This window comes from Mobula hypostoma, chromosome 2, assembly GCF_963921235.1.
Source record: "Mobula hypostoma chromosome 2, sMobHyp1.1, whole genome shotgun sequence".
Classification (NCBI taxonomy): Eukaryota; Metazoa; Chordata; class Chondrichthyes; order Myliobatiformes; family Myliobatidae; genus Mobula; species Mobula hypostoma.
Genome location: NC_086098.1, coordinates 80,836,088 through 80,854,753, shown reverse-complemented (window position 1 = coordinate 80,854,753; position 18,666 = coordinate 80,836,088). Strand labels below are relative to the sequence as shown.

The window sequence follows — 18,666 nt, the reverse complement described above, 5'->3', positions numbered from 1 at the left end:
CCAGCCCCTTGTTTGCCGCTACTGAAGGAAGGTCCCTCTCTCTCTCTCCCTCGATGCTGTTGGAGGATGATGCTGGAGCAAGGCAGTTTGTGGATTGGACTGTATTTCACATTACGATGTGTTTTCTGGTTTCTAATCGCTCCTTTTTCTATTGCTATTTTTGGGCAATTTTGAATTGGAGCAGCCTGCAGATAATGAACATGAGCTGAACTGAATATGGACTCAAACACGAGGAATTCTGCAGATGCTGGAAATTCAAGCAACACACATCAAAGTTGCTGGTGAACGCAGCAGGCCAGGCAGCATCTCTAGGAAGAGGTACAGTCGACTTTTCGGCCCGAGACCCTTCGTCAGGACTAACTGAAGGAAGAGTCAGTAAGAGATTTGAAAGTGGGAGGGGGAGGGGGAGATCCAAAATGATAGGAGAAGACAGGAGGGGGAGGGATGGAGCCAAGAGCTGGACAGGTGATTGGCAAAAGGGATATGAGAGGATCATGGGACAGGAGGCCTAGGGAGAAGGAAAAGGGGGAGGGGGGAAAAAACCCAGAGGATGGGCAAGGGGTATAGTCAGAGGGTCAGACTATGGATCAGGTTGGAGGCTACCCAGACGGAATATAAGGTGTTGTTCCTCCAACCTGAGTGTAGCTTCATCTTTACAGCAGAGGAGGCTGTGGGTAGACATATCAGAATGGGAATGAGATGTGGAATTAAAATGTGTGGCCACTACAACCTGATGGCATGAACACTGACTTCTCTAACTTCCGCTAATGACCCATCTCCCCCTCGTATCCCATCCGTTATTTATTTATATACACACATTCTTTCTCTCTCTCTCTCCTTTTTCTCCCTCTGCCCCTCTGACTATACCCCTTGCCCATCGTCTGGGTTTCCCCCCCCTCCTCCTTTTACTTCTCCCTGGCCCTCCTGTCCCATGATCCTCTCATATCCCTTTTGCCAATCACCTGTCCAGCTCTTGGCTCCATCCCTTCCCCTCCTGTCTTCTCCTATCATTTTGGATCTCCCCCTCTCCCTCCCACTTTCAAATCTCTTACTGACTCTTCTTTCAGTTAGCCCTGACGAAGGGTCTCGGCCCAAAACGTCGACTGTACCTCTTCCTAGAGATGCTGCCTGGCCTGCTGCGTTCACCAGCAACTTTGATGAATATGGACTCGTTTGTTTGTGTTTTATATTCTGTGTTTTTGGTCATTCTTTTTTGTTGCCATTTGTGCAATTTGTTTTTAATGCATGGGGAGGGGGTGGTTCATGTGTTTCTTTGAATGGATTCCACAGCTTTCTTTTGTGGTTGTCTGTGGGGAAGACGAATCTCAGGGCTGTATACTGCACACATATTTCGATAATAAATGTAGTTTGAATCTTTTGAATTAGTGAGAAAATTGAGTTCAAGGGCCACAAAGTAATGCTGCAGCTCTATGAAACTCTGATTAGACCACACTTGGAGAATTGTGTTCAGTTCTGGTCACTTCATTACAGGAGGATGTGGAAGCTTTAGAGAGGGTGCAGAGGAGACGTAAAAGGATGCTGCCTGGTTCAGAGACATTGGTGAATTAAAAGACATTAAGAAGCTTTTAAAGGAGGAAGGAAAAGCAGAGAGGTGAAGTTCAGGGAGGGTTGCTGAGATGCTCATTAAATTAAATCGAACCCAATCAAAGATTACAAGTTGAATGTATGCAGTATCTCAAAGGAATTTGCAGTTGGATGAGAATACAGAGATAGGCAGGAGGGGTAATTCATGAAGGGATTTGCTGGGAACTCTAACATTAATTGGGAGCTGGCATAGACTGGAGATGATATGTGAAAAGGCAAGTTAAGGCACAGTGAGAGTGGTTGTTGGAATATGTAATCAGTGGGGAACTTGAGTTTCTGTTGCACCAAAAGATAACGTCTCTGGTGGCCACCAGTTCGCTCTGTTGTTTAAGGCAACACTTGGACCCCAAACCTTTTGATCTTGATCCCCTTTGATTCCTTTTGTGGATGATCTCTAATCTAACAAACAGAACATAACCCTGTCTTGATGAAGGGTCTCAGCCTAAAATGTTGACTGGTTATTCCTCTCCATTTATGCTACCTGACCTGCTGAGCTGCTCCAGCATTTTGTGTGTGTGTGTGTGTTACACTGGATTTTGAGCATCTGCAGAATCTCTTGTGTCAGCAATAAGGGAATATCACAGAGAAAGACAGACAATAAGGTGCAAGGCCATGGAGAGGTAGATTGTGAGCCCAAGAGACATCTTATCAAACTAGGGGATCACAGAATGGGTGTCACAGTAGTTTAGCGATTAGTGTGACATTATGACAGCTCAGGGTGTTGGAGTACAGAGTTCAGTTGTGACACTGTCTGTAAGAAGTTTGTACATCCTTCCTGTGAGTGTGTGGGTTTTCTCCTGGTGGTCCGGTTTCCTCCCACAGTCCAAAGACGTACCAGTTAGCAGGCTAACTGGCCAAAGTAAATTGTCTTATGATTAGAGTAGGGTTAAATAGGTAGGTTGCTAGGAGGTGTGGCTCATTGAGCCAGAAGGGCCTGTTCTGTGTTGTATATCTAAATTTTAAAAAACATTCAAAAGAGAAACATAAATTAAATTTCAAAATTAAATACATTTATCAAATTAATAAAGTAAATTTATTATCAAAGTACTTATATGTCACCATACATTATTTTTAGATTAATTTCCTCACAGGCATCTATCGTCAAAACCTCCAATGTGTAAAAGAAGATAAACTGCAAATAAAAATAATACTGAGAACATGGGTTGTAAAGAGTCCTTGAAAGCGAGTCTGTATGTCATAAACCAATTCAGAGAAGTGCTGACTAAATACTGACACGTAGTACTGGAGCCTGATGGCTGGATGATAATAACTGTTCCTGAACAGTTGAACCCAGTGGTAGGGGACCCTAGGCTTCTGTAACCTCAAGCCTGATGGCAGTAGCGCGAAGAGAGCATGGCCTGAATGGAGGGGCTCCTTGATGATGGATGCTGCTTTCTTGTGGATGCCCTTGTAAGTGTGCTCAGTGATGGCGGGGGCTTTGCCTGAGATTCACTGGACTTTATCCACCACTTTCTGGAGACTTTTCCATTCCTGGACATCGGCGTTTACACACCAGGCTGTGATGCGACCTGATAGGATACTCTCCACTGTGCGTCTATAGAAGTTTGTCTGTACAAGAAAGAACACAATTAGAAAGGTAGGTCATGTAAGATGGTCTAGTGTTACATGGTGTCTGTGTACCGAGGTAGTGATTAGGGATGTGCCCTGGGTGTTTGGGACATTGTAGTAGTTCTCAGATAAACCTATGTTCACAGTTCCGGGTTGTGCATTTGAGGCACGTGTTCATGACCCAGACTGGCAGCTTGGTAATTAAATAAGTCTGGATTTAAGACAAAACAATGTCTTAACAATAATTATAAAATACTAAATTGTTACAATGAACCCATTTAGTTCACCAATATTATTGAGGAAGGAAGTTCAAAGTAAATTTATTATCGAAGTACGTATACTGTATATCACCACATACAACCCTGGGATTTATTTTATTGCGGGCAATCATAGCAAATAACAAGAAACACAATATTATCAACAAAATACTGCACCAAACAGAACAGTCAACAACCAATGCGCAAAAGACAACAAACTGTGCAAATATAAAAATTAAATACAATAATAATGATAAATATATAATCAACAAGAATCGAGAACATGAGATGAAGAGTCATTGAAAGTGAGTTTATAGAATATGGCAACAGTTCAGTGCTGGGGTGAGTGAAGTTGAGTAAAGTCATCCCATCTGGTTCAAGAGCCTGATGAGTGAGAGGTAATAACTGTTCTTGAACCTGGTAGTGCAGGTCCTGAGGCTCCTGTATCCCTGTCCTCAGCTGGGATGGCCCACACATGACCCAGCAATGTCACATTCTGGGAGCGATTAGAGAGAGCCAATCAATGCTGGGCCATCCCACTGTCACCTATCCTGTGATCAAATCGATATAATTGAGTACTAGAACAACACACACACAAAATGCTGAAGGAACTCAGCAGGTCAGGCAGCATCTATGGAGGGAAATAAACAGTTGACGTTTCAGGCTGAGATGATGAAGTGTCTTGGAGAAGCCTTGCAGAAAGTGAGAGGTTCCTTCTGTTCTGTTGAAAGGTCTCCATAGGCACCACCCGACCCGCTGAGTTCCTCCACCATTTTGTGTGTTGCTGAAGTATTAAAATGCCAGGTAATGGGAGGCTTTGTGAAACACATACAAAAAGTTGGAGGACCCAGAAGGTCAGGTAACAACTATGGAAGGGTATAAACAGTCGACGATATGGGCTGAGACCTTTCACCAGGACCTGTCACTGCCTATACTCCAGGCATTCCAGTATCTGGAACTCAAGTTATAACAAGGTTCCCATTGAGTCTTACCAGTTTTTATCAATGCACCATTTTATTACTTCATATTTTTCTGAAAAATCATTTTCTATGGAGAGGAATAAACAGTTGGTGTTTTCTTCAGAACTGGAAAGGACGGCGGGGAGAGGCGGGAGGAGCCCAAGCTGGCAGGTGATGGGTGAGATCAGATGAGGGGGAAGCTGGATGGATGTGGGAGGGGCTGTGAAGTAAGAAGTTGGGTCAAAGGTGGAAGAGGTAAAGGACTAAAAAAGAAGGAATCTGATAGGAGACAAGTAAAGCTAATCTTTAAAAATTTGAACAAGGATGGTCTTCATCTTGCTCATTGAATTTCCCCAGAGTAACCTTTCGATTACTGCTGTTGCCTTTGTTCCAGGAAATGTTCTCATTAGCCAGGGTGTTAAAAGTTTCGGGAAGAAGGCAGGAGAATGGGGTTAAAGAGGATAATAAATCAGCCCTGATGGGATGGTGGAGCAGACCTGATGGGCCAATTGGCCTAATTATGTAATTATGCCCCTGTAGTCACATGGTGCAATAGTCTTCTGGAGAGGAGAGTGGGCCATGGAAGAACGGGAAGAAGGAGGGACACCAGAGGGAGGCAGTGGGCAGGTGAGGGGAAGAGAAGGAGTAAGAGGGGAACCAGAATCAGGAATGGAAAAAGAGACAAAGAAGGAGGGGAAGAAATTACCGGAGGTTGGAGAAATCAATGTTCATGCTGTCAGATTAGACCATAAGACATAGGAATGGAATTAGGCTATTCATCCCATCGACCCTACTCCACCATTCCATCATGTCTGAGCCCAAATCCCACTCAACCTCTACACCTGCCTTCTTAACATATCCTCTGATGCCCTGACTGATCAGGAAACAATCAGCTTTCGCCTTAAATATACGGATAGACTTGGCTTCCACCGCAGTCTGTGGCAGGGCATACTAATTACTACTCTGGCTAAAAAAAGAATCCTCCCTACCTCCGTTCTAAAGGGTCACCCCTCAGTTTTGAGGCTGTGCCCTCTAGTTCTGGATATCCCCATCATAGGAAACATCCTCTCCACATCCACCCTATCTAGTCCTTTCAACATTCGTTAGGTTTCAATGAGATTGGAGGTGATCTAGACAGAATATAAAGTGTTGCTCCTCCAATCATGGGAACAGAGGAAGGCATGGACAGATGTCAAAATGGGAATGGGAAGTCGAATTGAAATGGGTGGCCAAAGGGAGAGCCTGTCGTTTGTGGTGGACAGAACAAACGTTCTCCATGAAGCGATTGCCCAATCTGCATCGAGCTTCTCCAATGTAGAGGAGTCCATACTGGGAGTACAGGATGCAATAAGTGAGCCCAACAGACCAGCAGGTGAATTACCACCTCACCTGGAAGGACTGTTTGGGGCCCTGAATGGAGGTAAGGGAGCAGGTGTAAGGACAGGTGTAGCACATGTTTGAAATTCAAAGTTCAAAGTAAATTTACTGTATTATCAAAGTGTGTGTGTGTATATATATACATACACACACACTATGTACAGCCCTGTCATTGTCTTGTGGGCATGCTCAAAAAATGCACTGAATCATAACCATAACAGAATCAATAAAAGACCACATCATCTTGGGAGTTCAACCACTGTGCAAATACAATAATAAACAAATAATAATAATATAAATAAATAAATAAGCAATAAATATCTAGAACATGAGATGAAGAGTCCTCGAAAGTGAGTTCATAGGTTGTGGGAATATTTCAGTGATGGGAGGGTGAGTGAAGTTGAGTGAAGTTATCCCCTTTGGTTCAATGAGCTTCCAAACACAGGAACATCCAAGTACTGTTTCAATGTTCAAAGTTTCAAAGTCAATGTATTATCAAGGTATGCATATGGCACTATACACTACCTTGAGATTCATTTTCTTGCAGGAATTCTCCGCAGAACAAAGAAATACGATAGAATCAATGAGAAACTACAGACAAAGGCTGACAAACAACAATGTGCAAAAGACAAACCATGCAAATACAAAAAAACAAATCAGAAAATAAATAATACTGAGAACATGAGTCCTTGAAAAATGAGTTTTCAGGTTGTGGGATCTTTTTGGAGTTCAGGTGAGTGAAGTTACCCACACTGGTCTGGGAACCTGTCTTTGTTTTAGGTGTGAGGTGAGCGAAGCAGGCTGCTTGTCGCACAGCCTTGTGGTGCACCTATGCTGCTGGTGCTTGTGGAGGAGATGTTGTCTAGACCCATCTCACAGTCTCTTCGACCTTCTACCGTCAGGCAGAAGGTACCACAGTATAAAAACAAGGGTTGTTAGTCTGGGTAGCAGCTCCTTTCCCAGACTGTGAGACTTCTGAACACTCTGCCAGCACCCAGTACACATTTTCATCACAGCGCCAGTGGCATTATACTGGTGTACATTTAACTGTATGCCATACATGCACCTTATGTCAACTTGTACATCTACAAAACACTTTTGTTATCTGTTAATATTATTGGGTTAATATCTTATGTGTTATATGTACTGTGTTTTGCACACTGGTCACAGATGAATATTGTTTCATTTAGCTGTATACCTGTGTACAGTTGATGGACAATGAACTTGAATTTAAACATGAACTTGTTGTCAATGTGAACTGTTGGAGCACTTCCAGCACAATGAATTGTAATTCTTCCTTTATTTCAGAGTGCAGCATCTGCATTATTTTTATTTTGTGTTACAAAGGTCACAGTGACAGAAGTTACCTTTGTTACCAAAATTACCTTTTCAAACAGGGATGGATGATAATTACTAGCCTTGTCCATGACAATGACTCTGGTGTAAACTTGGCGACATCAACAAAATCAAGGACCATGCCCACACTGGTCATTAGAGGTATGAAGGAGAGCATTGGACTATGAGACCACAAGACCATAAGACATCAGAGCAGAATTAGGCCATTCAAACCATTGAGAGAGGGCAGCATAGTAGTGTGGTGGTTAGCACAATGCTTTACAGTACGAGCAACCCAGGTTCAATTCCCGCCACAGCCGATAAGGAATTTGTACATTCTCCCCGTGACCGCGTGGGTTTCCCCTGGGTGCTCTAGTTTCCTCCCACAGTCCAAAGTTGCACCATTTGGTAGGTTAATTGGACATTGTAATTTGTCCTGTGATTAAGCTAGGATTAAATCGAAGGATTGCTGGAAGGTTTGGCTTGAAGGTCCGGAAGGACCATTTAATCTATTCTAAGGCCAATCTAGCCTTTCTTCCCACATAGCCCTCCATTTTGCTATCATCCATGTGCCTACTTAAGAGTTTCTTAAATGCCCCTAATGTATCTGAGTGTGGGCACGTGGCCAAGTGGTTAAGGCATTCGACTAGCAACCAGAAGGTCGTGAGTTCGAGCCCCAGCCTAGGCAGCATGTTGTGTCCTTGAGTACGGCACTTAACCACACAGTGCTTTGCGATGACACTGGTGCCAAGCTGTATCGGCCCTTGGACAACATCGGTGTCATGGAGAGGGGAGACTTGCAGCATGGGCAACTGCCGGTCTTCCATACAACCTTGCCCAGGCCTGCGTCCTGCAGAGTGAAGACTTTCCAGGCGCAGATCCATGGTCTCACAAGACTAATGGATGCCTTTAAATGTATCTGCCTTTACCACCAACTCTGGCAGGGTGTTCCACACACCTACTATTCGATGTAAAGAACTTACTTTGACATCTCCAGTATATTTTCCTCCAATCATCTTAAAATTATGCCCCCCTGGTATTAACGGATTCTGCCCTGGGAAAAGGTCTCTGGCTGCCCACTCAATCTATGCCTCTTATCATCTTGCACTCCTCTCTCAGGTCTCCTTTCATCCTCCTTCACTCCAAAGAGAAAAGCTCCAGTTCACTTAACCTATCCTCATAAGATAAGATGCAATGGCAGAGCAGATTTGATGGGCCCTATGGGCTTGTCCTTGTCTCTCTAGTCCAGGTAACATCCTGGTAAATCTCCTCTGCACTCTCACTAAGACTTCCACATCCTTTCGATGAAGATGTGAATATTCTGCATCAACTTCTTTTTATTACCTGGATGTACTTATGTATGGCCTGATCTGGCTGGAAGGCATGCAAGCATTTTTCTCTGAATGTCAGCACCCACTATAATAATAAACTGATAATAAACTGCTACACTTTAACCTGGTGAAAAACAGAAATCCATACAAAAGAAATCAGACAAATGACAGGCCTTCCCATATGACAACAGTAATGCCAGCCATGTGGCGAATTTGGCATGTGTTAAAGGAAGAGAATAATCAGAATCAAATTTTTACGTTTAAAGTTCAAAATGACTTTATTAGCAAAGAACATGTATGTCAGCAGTTACTACCCTGAGATTGATTTTCTTGTGTGCATTCACGGATGCAAAGAAATACAATGGAATCAATGAAGAAGTACACATCAGCAAAGATGGAGAAACCACCAATGTGCAAAAGAAAACAAAATATGCAAATACAAAAATAAATGTTGTGTTACAAAAATAAATAAACAAATCATACATAATTTTGAGAACATGAGTTGTAGAGCCCTTGAAAAAGAGTCAGAATCAGATTTATTGCCATTGACTTCGATGACATGAAATTTTAAACACAGCAGAATCTGCAGATGCTGGAATTCCAAACAAGGAACACACGCAAAATGCTGGAGGAACTCAACGGGTCAGGCAGCCTCTAGGGAAGGGAATAAAGAGTCAAGTTTCAGGTGAGACCCTTCATCAGGGTGGTATAGTAACAGGGCAGATAGCTCAATCACATTACAGTGTCAGCGGTAACTGATTGGGCTCATATCCTACCGCTGTCTGTGAAGAGTTTGTACATTCTACCTGTGATTGTATGGGTTTCCTCTTTGTGCTCTGGTTTCCTCCCACATTCCAAAGAGTTCTGGGTTATTCAGGCTTAGTAAGTTTTGAACATGCTGCATTGGCACTGGAAGCATGGCGACACTTGTGGGGTGCCCCTAGCGCATCCTTGGACTGTTGATAACACAAACAATGCATTTTACTGCATGTTTTGATGTATATGTGACAAATAAGGCCAATCTGAATCTTAATAAGTACAAGACAAAGTCAGAAAATTGCTATAAATTACCACAATAAATAGTGCAAAAAAAGGAATAAGTTAGCATTCATGGGTTCATGCACAGTCAGAAATATAATGGTGGAGTGAAGAAACTGTATGCTCCTGAATCTTTGAGTTCTGTCTCTAGGCTCCGGTACCTCCTTCCCGATGGTAGTTACAAGATCTGTGCATTCAACCCTGGCAGCCGAGGTCTGTATAAGAGAACCAGGTACGACTTGCAGAAGGCTATCTCAAGAGCGAAGGAATAATTCTGAACGAGGTTGGAGGCGGAATCAGATGCACATCAACCCTGACGGGGTTTGCAGGCTATTGCTTCCTACAAAGCGAAACCTGACATCATAAATGGTAGTGACGTTTCACTCCCAGATTAGTTCAATGCCCTTTATGCTCGCTTGTAAAGGGAGAATAAAACCACAGCTATGAGGATCCCTGCAGCATTCGGTGACCCTGTGATCTCTGTCTTGCTGGCTGACATCAGGCTGTCTTTCAAGAGGGTGTACCCTCACAAAGCAACGGGCCCTGATGGAGTACCTGGTAGGAATCTGAAGACCTGTGCCAACCAGCTGGCAGGGGTGTTCAAAGACATTTCTGATCTCTCAATACTCCAGTCAAAAGTTCCCACCTGCTTCAAAAGGAGAACAATTATATCAATACCCAGGAAGAGCAGGGTGAGCCACCTTAATGACTATCATCCAGTAGCACTCATATCTATGGTGATGAAATGCTTTGAAAGGTTGGTTATTGCTGGAATGAACTCTTGTCTCAGCAAGGACCTGGACCCATTGCAATTTACCTATCACCACAATAGGTCTATAGCAGATGCAATCTCATTGGCTCTTCATGGATCACCTGGACAATACAAATACCTACGTTAGGATGCTTGTTATTGTGTTAAACAGCTCAGAGTTTAACACAATCATTCCAAGAGTTCTGATTAAAAAGCTCCAGAACTTGGGACTCCGTATCTCCCTCTGCAGCTGGATCCTCAACTTCCTAACCAGAAGACCATAATCTGTGCAGATCAGAAATAGCATCTCCACCTCATTGATAATCAACACTGGTGCACCTTGGGGTGCATGCTTAGCCCACTGCTCTATCTCCCTACACCCAAGGCTGTGTGGTTAGGCTGTATCACAGCCTGGTGTGGGAACATCAATTCCTTTGAGTGGAAGATCCTATAAAAACTAATGGATTCAGTCCAGTACATCACGAGTAAGGCTCTCCCTACATGAAGTGTTGCTGTAGAAAAGTAGCAACCATCATCAAAGATCCTCACCAGCCAGGCTATGCTCTTTTCTCGCTGCTGCCATCAGGTAGAAGGTACACGTGTTTCAGGACTTGCACCAGCAGGTTCAAGAACAGTTACTACTCCTCAGCCATTCGGCTCTTGAACAAAAGGGTAACTACACTCATTCTATTTCTAGTGTTCTCACAAGGGATGGTCTCACATTAAGGACTCTTTATCTTGTTATTTCATGCTCTTTCATTTCATGTTATTTCATACTTCCAATCTGTGCCTTATAAGGCATGAAAATGCCCGATGCAGGCCTCTCATCGTCTGAGTCGGTGTTCCGTCCCTCCCTCCCTCTCTCATACTGGTTATTTATTGCTATTTATTTATATTTGCTTTTGCACTGTTGTTCATTGATGCTACTTACACTTACTGTTCTATAGATTTGTTTAAGTATGCCCACAAGAAAAAAAATCTCAGGGTTGTATGTGGTGACATGTATGTACTCTGATTATAAATTTTACTTTGAACTTTGAACAGCTCAAAGACATCTATAACTTTGCTGATGATACAACTATTGTTGGCAGAATTTCAGATGGTAGCGAGAGAGCATACAGGAGTGAGATATATCAGCTAGTTGAGTGGTGCTGCAGCAACAACCTGGCACTCAACATCAGTAAGATGATTGTGGACTTCCAAAAGGGTAAGATGAGGGAACACACACCAACTCTCATAGAGGGATAAGAAGTGGAAAGAATGAACAATTTCAAGTTCCTGGGTGTCACCATCTCTGAGAATTTAACCTGGACCCAACATATCGATACAGCTACAAAGAAGACAAAGCAGTAGCTATATTTTTGAGGAGTCTGAGGAGATTTGGTATGTCACTAAAGACTCTTGCAATTTTCTACGAATGTACTGTGGAGTGTATTTGAACTGGCTGCATCACTGCCTGGTGTGAGGGTTGTGGGGGGGGAGGGGGCTACTGTACAGAATCAAAATAAGATACAGAGAGTTGTAAACTTAGTCAGCTCCATCATGAGTAGTAGATGCCATAGTATCAAAGACATCTTGAAGGAGCAATGCCTCAAAAAGGTGGCATCCATCATTAAGGACCCCCATCACCCAGGTTATGCCTAGCTCTCATTGCTACCATCAGGAAGAAGGTACAGAAGCCTAAAGCACACACTCAGTGATTCAGCTACAGCTTCTTTCCCTCTGCCATCCGATTTCTGAATGGATATCGAACCCATGATCATACTTTTTAATTTCTCTTTTTTGCACTATTTAATATTTAATTTAATTATTTAATATATATACTTACAGTAATTGAGTTATTTTTCTATTAGTATGTACTGCTGCTGCAAAGGCAACACACTTCACCACATATGCCAGTGATATTAAACCTGATTCTGAGAGGAGGGTGTATCTGTTATGAGAAGAGGCCTTAGTAATGGCTACCTGCCGAATTGCAAGGGGGCTGAAGAAAATGGGATGGGGGGAGGTGTGGAGGAGTAAAAGACTTGGGAAATTCTCCAATTCTCCACAGATTATTTCGTTTGGGTAAGCAATTCATTAGTTTCTACCCTTCTGCAGTCATACATCTGTCCTGGTGTTAGAGCAATAAATGTCAGGATGTCTGCCTCTGTCTCCTTTGGGCAGCGTGGCCAGGATTTGAAGGCAGCGTCCACCAGATCAGTTTACAGTTGAGAGGGTAGCTTTCATTTACAGCGAGACAGTGCTGTCCAGCGAGCAGCAGCGACCTAATACGTGAACCGATTTTTCCTCCACGGATACTGCCTGACCCGCTGACCACTTAACCCGCTGTTTCTATTCAAAACGGTGCGTTCTACTGCGGTAGCGGCGCCCTCACCCGTTAAGAGGGAGATCCCACACGTTAACACTCCCTGGGCCCCGCTCCCCGACTGGTTTCAGAAGAGAGATGGGGGAGACAAAATATTTAATAAAACAAATAAAACACTTGTTCTTTGTAATTGCAGTTTGTCCTCTAATGCACATTAGTTGTTTGTCCGCCTTTGTGCAGCTTTTCATTGAGTCTATTTTGTTTCTTTGTATCTACTATGAATACCAGCAAGAAAAAGAATCTTAGGAAAGCACATGGTGACACATAGGCGCTTTGAACTTTGGATCCCGTTGTATGGAGCTCTGGTTACAACGCAATGCAAGCCCCGAATCAAACGGAAGAACTCCTCTCGGTTCATGTGTAAAATCCAGTACTGCTAGAACAAATTCACCAAAGTGCAAAGTAAATTTATTATCAAATACATCTATGTCGCCATATACAATCCTGCCGTTCATTTTCTTCCAGGCACAGTCAATCAGTCCAATAACCATAATAGGATCAATGAAAACCCGCACCAACAGGGGGACAACCAGTGTGCAAAAGACAACAGACTGTGCAAATACAAAAAGAGAGAAGATCCTGCTTTAACATACAAATTCATTAATGAAATCACACCTTACTATAAATACAAGCCCGATCCAGTTTTAGAGTCAGAATACCACGGATCATATTATGACCCATCAGTTATTACAGATAGGACAATCCATAATAACCATCTGGATATAATATTACAGGATAAACGAACAAGAACAACTTATTTAATATATAGCCATTCCAAACACATAACTTACAGAAATCAATAAGTGAAAATCACCAGAAATATGCTGAATTAATAGAAGAATTTGAAAGACTGGAACATGACCAGGGTATACATTGCCCCAGTAGTAATATGTAGAACCAGTATCATCCCAGAAACAACAGCATTAACCAGTTAGGACTGCACAGTAATGTCTATGTAAATCTTCAGAAAGCCACAGTACCACTAGAGTAGTCCGAAAGTTCCTAGCTATTGAGAAATGAGTGTGCTTGGCTATGCCCGTACCAGCTTGAGATGAGAAACAATAAATAATAAATTAGAAACTAAACCGTGCGTCGTGGAAATAAAACAGTTCTTTTAACGTTAGGTGATAAATGCTTGCAAATGTATCGCTTGCTTTTTGAAAGACTTAACCATTTTGTCGGTCCTTATTAATGTACAGTTTTTTCCCGTAAATTCAAGATTTCATTTACGAAATTGACAATTGTCATTCTTCAGTACACAAAATGATCCGATCCGATACAGCATAAAAACGCAATAGAACAGGATACAGTAAATACGATTAGCTTATATACATCGCCTGATTGTATGTACGTGAAGCAACGCTCAGTACAGGAGCATCTGTACGTAAGAGTCCTGATGAAGGGTCTCGACCCGAAACGTCTTTCCATCGATGCTGCCTGACCTGCTGAGTTCATCCCTCCGGCATTTTATGTGTGTTACTCTCGATTTCCAGCAACGGCAGAATCCTTCGTGTGTACCTGGACATAAGGTGACTGACAGGAAATGATAAAGTAGTGGCGATGGGTGGGGGTGCTGATCAGCCCGACATGACGGCTTGGGTGAAGTAACTGTTTCTGACTCTATTGTATTTCGTTGTCATTCTGTGAATGCCTGCAAGAAAAGATGATGGTCCTTCATTTCCATGTTTGCTCTTTCAACTGCATTGTTTGTATGAAACGAGCTCTATAAATAAGTTATTGTTACAATTATTATATACGTACTTTGATAATACATTTACTTTGATTTCCAAACTCTTGCATTTAAATTAAGGAAGGAACCTCAGCAAGAGCGTAGCTGGCGAAGGACTGTCGTGGCGGGATTGATTCGGGGCTTTGCACCCACGGTGTAGAGTGCGGAGGGAAAGGGTGAGCAGGAGGAGTGGGGGTGGGAAGGGTTGGCGGTACTTGCGCCAGCTAGAGGCTAGAGCGCGGAGCGCGCAGTTCAGAGAGGGAAAGAGAGAGAGGAGTCAAGTAAGCCTGCACTCAGTGACCAACGCACTCCATACCCTGCCCTGCTGTTAATTAAACGGCGAGGAGAGAAGGGCCAGCGGAGAATTCCCCGCGGCCACCGGTGCGCCTTGTTGGAGTGACACCGACAACAGTCGAGAAATCCCGCTCGGAAAGGGAGAGAGGAACTCGCAGGCGGCGGAATGAGCGCTGACAGCTAACGCCCGGAGCAGATCGGGACTTCATGAGTGGGAAGTGGAGCAGTGGTTGGAGACAACGCGGGAAGCCGAGGGGTAGACCACGGCCAGTGTAACTTCATTTATTCATCGAGTGAAAAAAACGAGAGAGATACTACTGCAATGAACAAACTAGGCTTCTGTAAGGCCACCTTGGGACTGTGGCTTGTCTGTAGTCTGTTCCTGGGAAGCGCCGAGGGGAATTTTGCCGATCACCACGTTCATTCCAGCTTCATTTACAGGCGCCTGCGGAACCACGAGAGGAGGGAGATTCAGAGGGAGATACTCTCCATCCTGGGGCTTCCTCACCGCCCCCGGCCCTTCTCGGTGGGGAAGCACAGCTCGTCCGCGCCGCTCTTCATGCTGGATCTGTACAATGCGATGTCCAGCGAGCAAGAGGCGGAGCGAGGAGCGGCCAGGAGTGCCGTGCCTTACCGCGCCGCTCTCGCCACACAGAGCCCATCGCTCGCCAGCCCGCACGACACCAACTTCCTCAACGACGCTGACATGGTCATGAGCTTCGTGAATCTAGGTAACCAGCTCCCTCCTTCCCGCAGCTGTATATTAGAAGCGTACCCACAGCCGCGTTTCCATCTCACGTTGCCGGCCGCAAAGTCAACTGATAAACAAAGTTGTTACATTGTATGCAGTATAGTTTGTCAAATTTGAATTAGTATCTCAGGTGGTAGTTTACGTAATTGACCCCGTTCACATACTGGTCTATTCTTTCTCTCTATCACACTGTTTAAATCGATCAGAAATCTATCAGACACACGTGTGCACTCATATCCTATCTATCTATCTATCCATCTACCTACCTATCTATCTATTTATGTGTGTGTGTGTGTGTGTGTGTGTGTGTGTGTGTGTGTGTGTGTGCTTACGTCTATCTATCGATCGATCTATGTGTCTATCACTTTATCCGGCTGCCTATCTGTCTCACACCTATTCGCCTCGCACACTGACTACGCAGTCTAGTCTAACCTATATCCAAATCCATCTCTAATATACTCGGCAGTTTCCCTTCAAGCCTTCGCCCTCCGAAGCGAGAGGTGTTTTACCGCTCGATTTTTGTGAGGACGCCCGTTCGTTGTTTATGGCTGCACAATGAACTTCAGATGGGAGCAGAGGTCTCACGGTCTATGTAAGGTGTGAAAGAGCGGTAACATCCCGTGAAACAAACGGGAGCAAAGTGGGTTTGAAGGAAGTCCTTTAATTGTGGGTGGCTGGGCACCTGCGCGAAAAGATCGACGAATACAAAATGCTTCTCACAAGCAAAAATCGTCAAAGTATCTTGAACGCTTATATATCACGTTATTGAAATTTTCAATAATTGCCGACTTAAAAGTTTTGAACAGGTACTTCGCGATGAAGTTTGCTAGTTCCGGCTGCTAAAGCCGAGGATGCCTCGATTGAGCAACACACACAGTGTTAGTTAAAATTACCTTCAACGTGTTTTCAAAATTGTTCATAAACAGTACGAAACGTTGTTTTCTGTACAGAAAAAAACGCGGTTACGTATTGCACAAAATCTTTCAAACGCAATGACAGAATCCGCGGAAAAAATGGGTTGAGAAGAAAAGCCGTTAGAAAATATAGGGGAATCCTATCTTGTTGTAGGAAGTCTTGGCAAGCTGATCGAGTGTATACACTTAAAAACGCATTTGTCAGCAAAACTAATTGATGTACTGAAGTTGCGTTTCTTGTCAAAGTAATTTGTAATAATAAGTGATCGAACTTCCTTAGAAGCTGTCAGCAAATTGAGAAAGAATGCATATGTAAACTGGGTCGTAGATTTCTTTGTTTTCTCCGGGGTAGTTCTGTAAGAGGAGTCTTCGATTCGGGAAACTACCTACAAGTCTGCTCACTTTGTTATCTTAGAGGGAGATCGCGACGGACTCGTTTAGTGAGCAGAGCGGCGGTTTACACAGAACCCCAGAATATCAGATTTACTGTAACACTCACGTGGGATAACCACTTCGTGTCGGAGCAATTCGCGCTGCAGTCACAGAGTTAGAAGGAGCGGCTTATTCAGTCCAAGAAAACCAGAATGCCAGAGCAATTCGCCTCGAAGTCAGAGCCCAACGCGGAAACCCAAATAAATATGTATCGTGTAGAAAATCGAACATACACCATAGCAACCTTTATCAACTTGCACGACAACCTTGAGGGAACTACGGATATGGTCCCCAAGATCCCTCTGCTCCTCCATACTGCCAAGAATCCTGCCCCTAACCCTGAATTCTGCCTTCAAATTAGACCTTCCAAAGTAAATCACTTCACACATTTTCCGGGTTGAACACCATCTGCCACTTCTCAGCCCAGCTCTGCATTCTGTCGATGTCCCACTGCAACCTACAATCACCCTCCAGACTATCCACAACCTCACCGTCATCTGCAAAATTTACTACGCCACCCTTCCACTTCCTCATCCATGTCATTTAGAGAGCAGGGGTCCCACAACAGATCACCTGCGGAACACTACTGGTCATCGACCTCCAGGCAGAATACATTCCATCTCCGAACACCCTGTGCCTTCTCAGGGCAAACCAATTCTGTATCCACACAGCCAAGTTTCACTCGATCCCGTGTTTTTAACTACACTCAGCTATTTTATTAGGTATTTCCCATACCTAATAAAGTGGCCACTGAGTGTATGTTTGTGGTCTTCTGTTGCTGCAAACCATCCACATTTCTTCCCCATTGAGATATGGACCAAACATCTCTTTGCCCTTGACCATGCCTGCAAGGCTTTTATGCATGGAGTTGCTGCCTCATGATCAGCTAATTTGATATTTGCATTAATGAGCAGGTGTACAGGCGTACCTAATACAGTGGCTCCTGAGTTTATATTTTAGGGATCTTTGCACAATTCAGACAGCAGATCTCGAGGCAAGAAAATGCTTGATCTAATCTATTTACACTGTATCTCTTTGAGATGACAGCCTTTATATTACCGGCCCACTATGCGTTCCCAGTTGGAGCGTATATTATGTTACTGAAGTAACTTGGCAAGAAGTCGCTATTTTCTGAAGCGACATCGGTGTGAGTGTCTTGTGCAAACAACTCTCTTTAATTAGGAGCCTCACTGATAGACGGTTCCGCAAGCAGCAAGCACTGTAGACACAGGTCTGTTTGGATTCCGCTGGCATGCTTTCAACTCACAAGTCGTTTCCTTATACCTAATTTAGCTGGTTTGGAAAAGATGTTCTGTGATAATCTGGACTAAAGCACGCTATGTTGGCCTAAATTAAACCCGTTTGCAAGGTGTCAATTATGAAGCACGAATAAAGGCTTCCCTGGAGAATTCACGCCAACCACCCAGTTTCAAACCCTTCTAATTATTTCCCATGAATTCTCCACTGCTGCCAGTAAAGGTGGGGGCGATGTGAAGTGGAGTTTAATTTTGTTGCAATCCTATTTCCCCCAAAGCTAAAAGAACTTTTGTTACTCCAGTAGTTTAAGGGGCCATCTGCATTCTTTAGTGTCACTCATTATAATCAGAGTAGCCGATTCTACAAAGACAGATGACTAACATTTACTTGTAAGAATTGATAATACCCTCTAAATATCAAAGCTTCTGCGGCGATTCCCTAATCCTCACTGAAATCACTGACAGGTCTGTAATTACTTTGGAGTTTTGAAATATAACATCTTGCCTGAGTCGCTTGAAAACCGAGCTTCCTAGTAACACTCAAAAATACTGGAGGAACTCAGCAGGTCAGGCAGCATCTATGGAGAAGAATTTCAAAGTTCAAAGTAAAGTTATTACCAAAGTACATACAGTATATGTCACCATATACTACCCTGAGATTTATTTTCTTGTGGGCATTCACAGTAAATACAAAGAAACA

General features: G+C 43.5%; 1 protein-coding gene across 2 annotated transcripts in view; it reads left to right on the top strand.

The window, feature by feature from the left end:
* The first annotated feature begins 14,424 nt into the window (after window positions 1-14,424).
* Window positions 14,425-18,666, top strand: part of bmp5 (bone morphogenetic protein 5) — a 157,641-nt gene continuing 153,399 nt past the window's right edge. The window contains exon 1 of one of the 2 annotated variants that reach the window (XM_063039276.1): window positions 14,425-15,344. In XM_063039276.1, the coding sequence (XP_062895346.1) occupies window positions 14,936-15,344 (409 nt within the window). In that variant the 5' untranslated portion in view covers window positions 14,425-14,935. The remainder of the gene's footprint in view (window positions 15,345-18,666) is intronic. The other variant, XM_063039279.1, reaches the window with a different exon arrangement.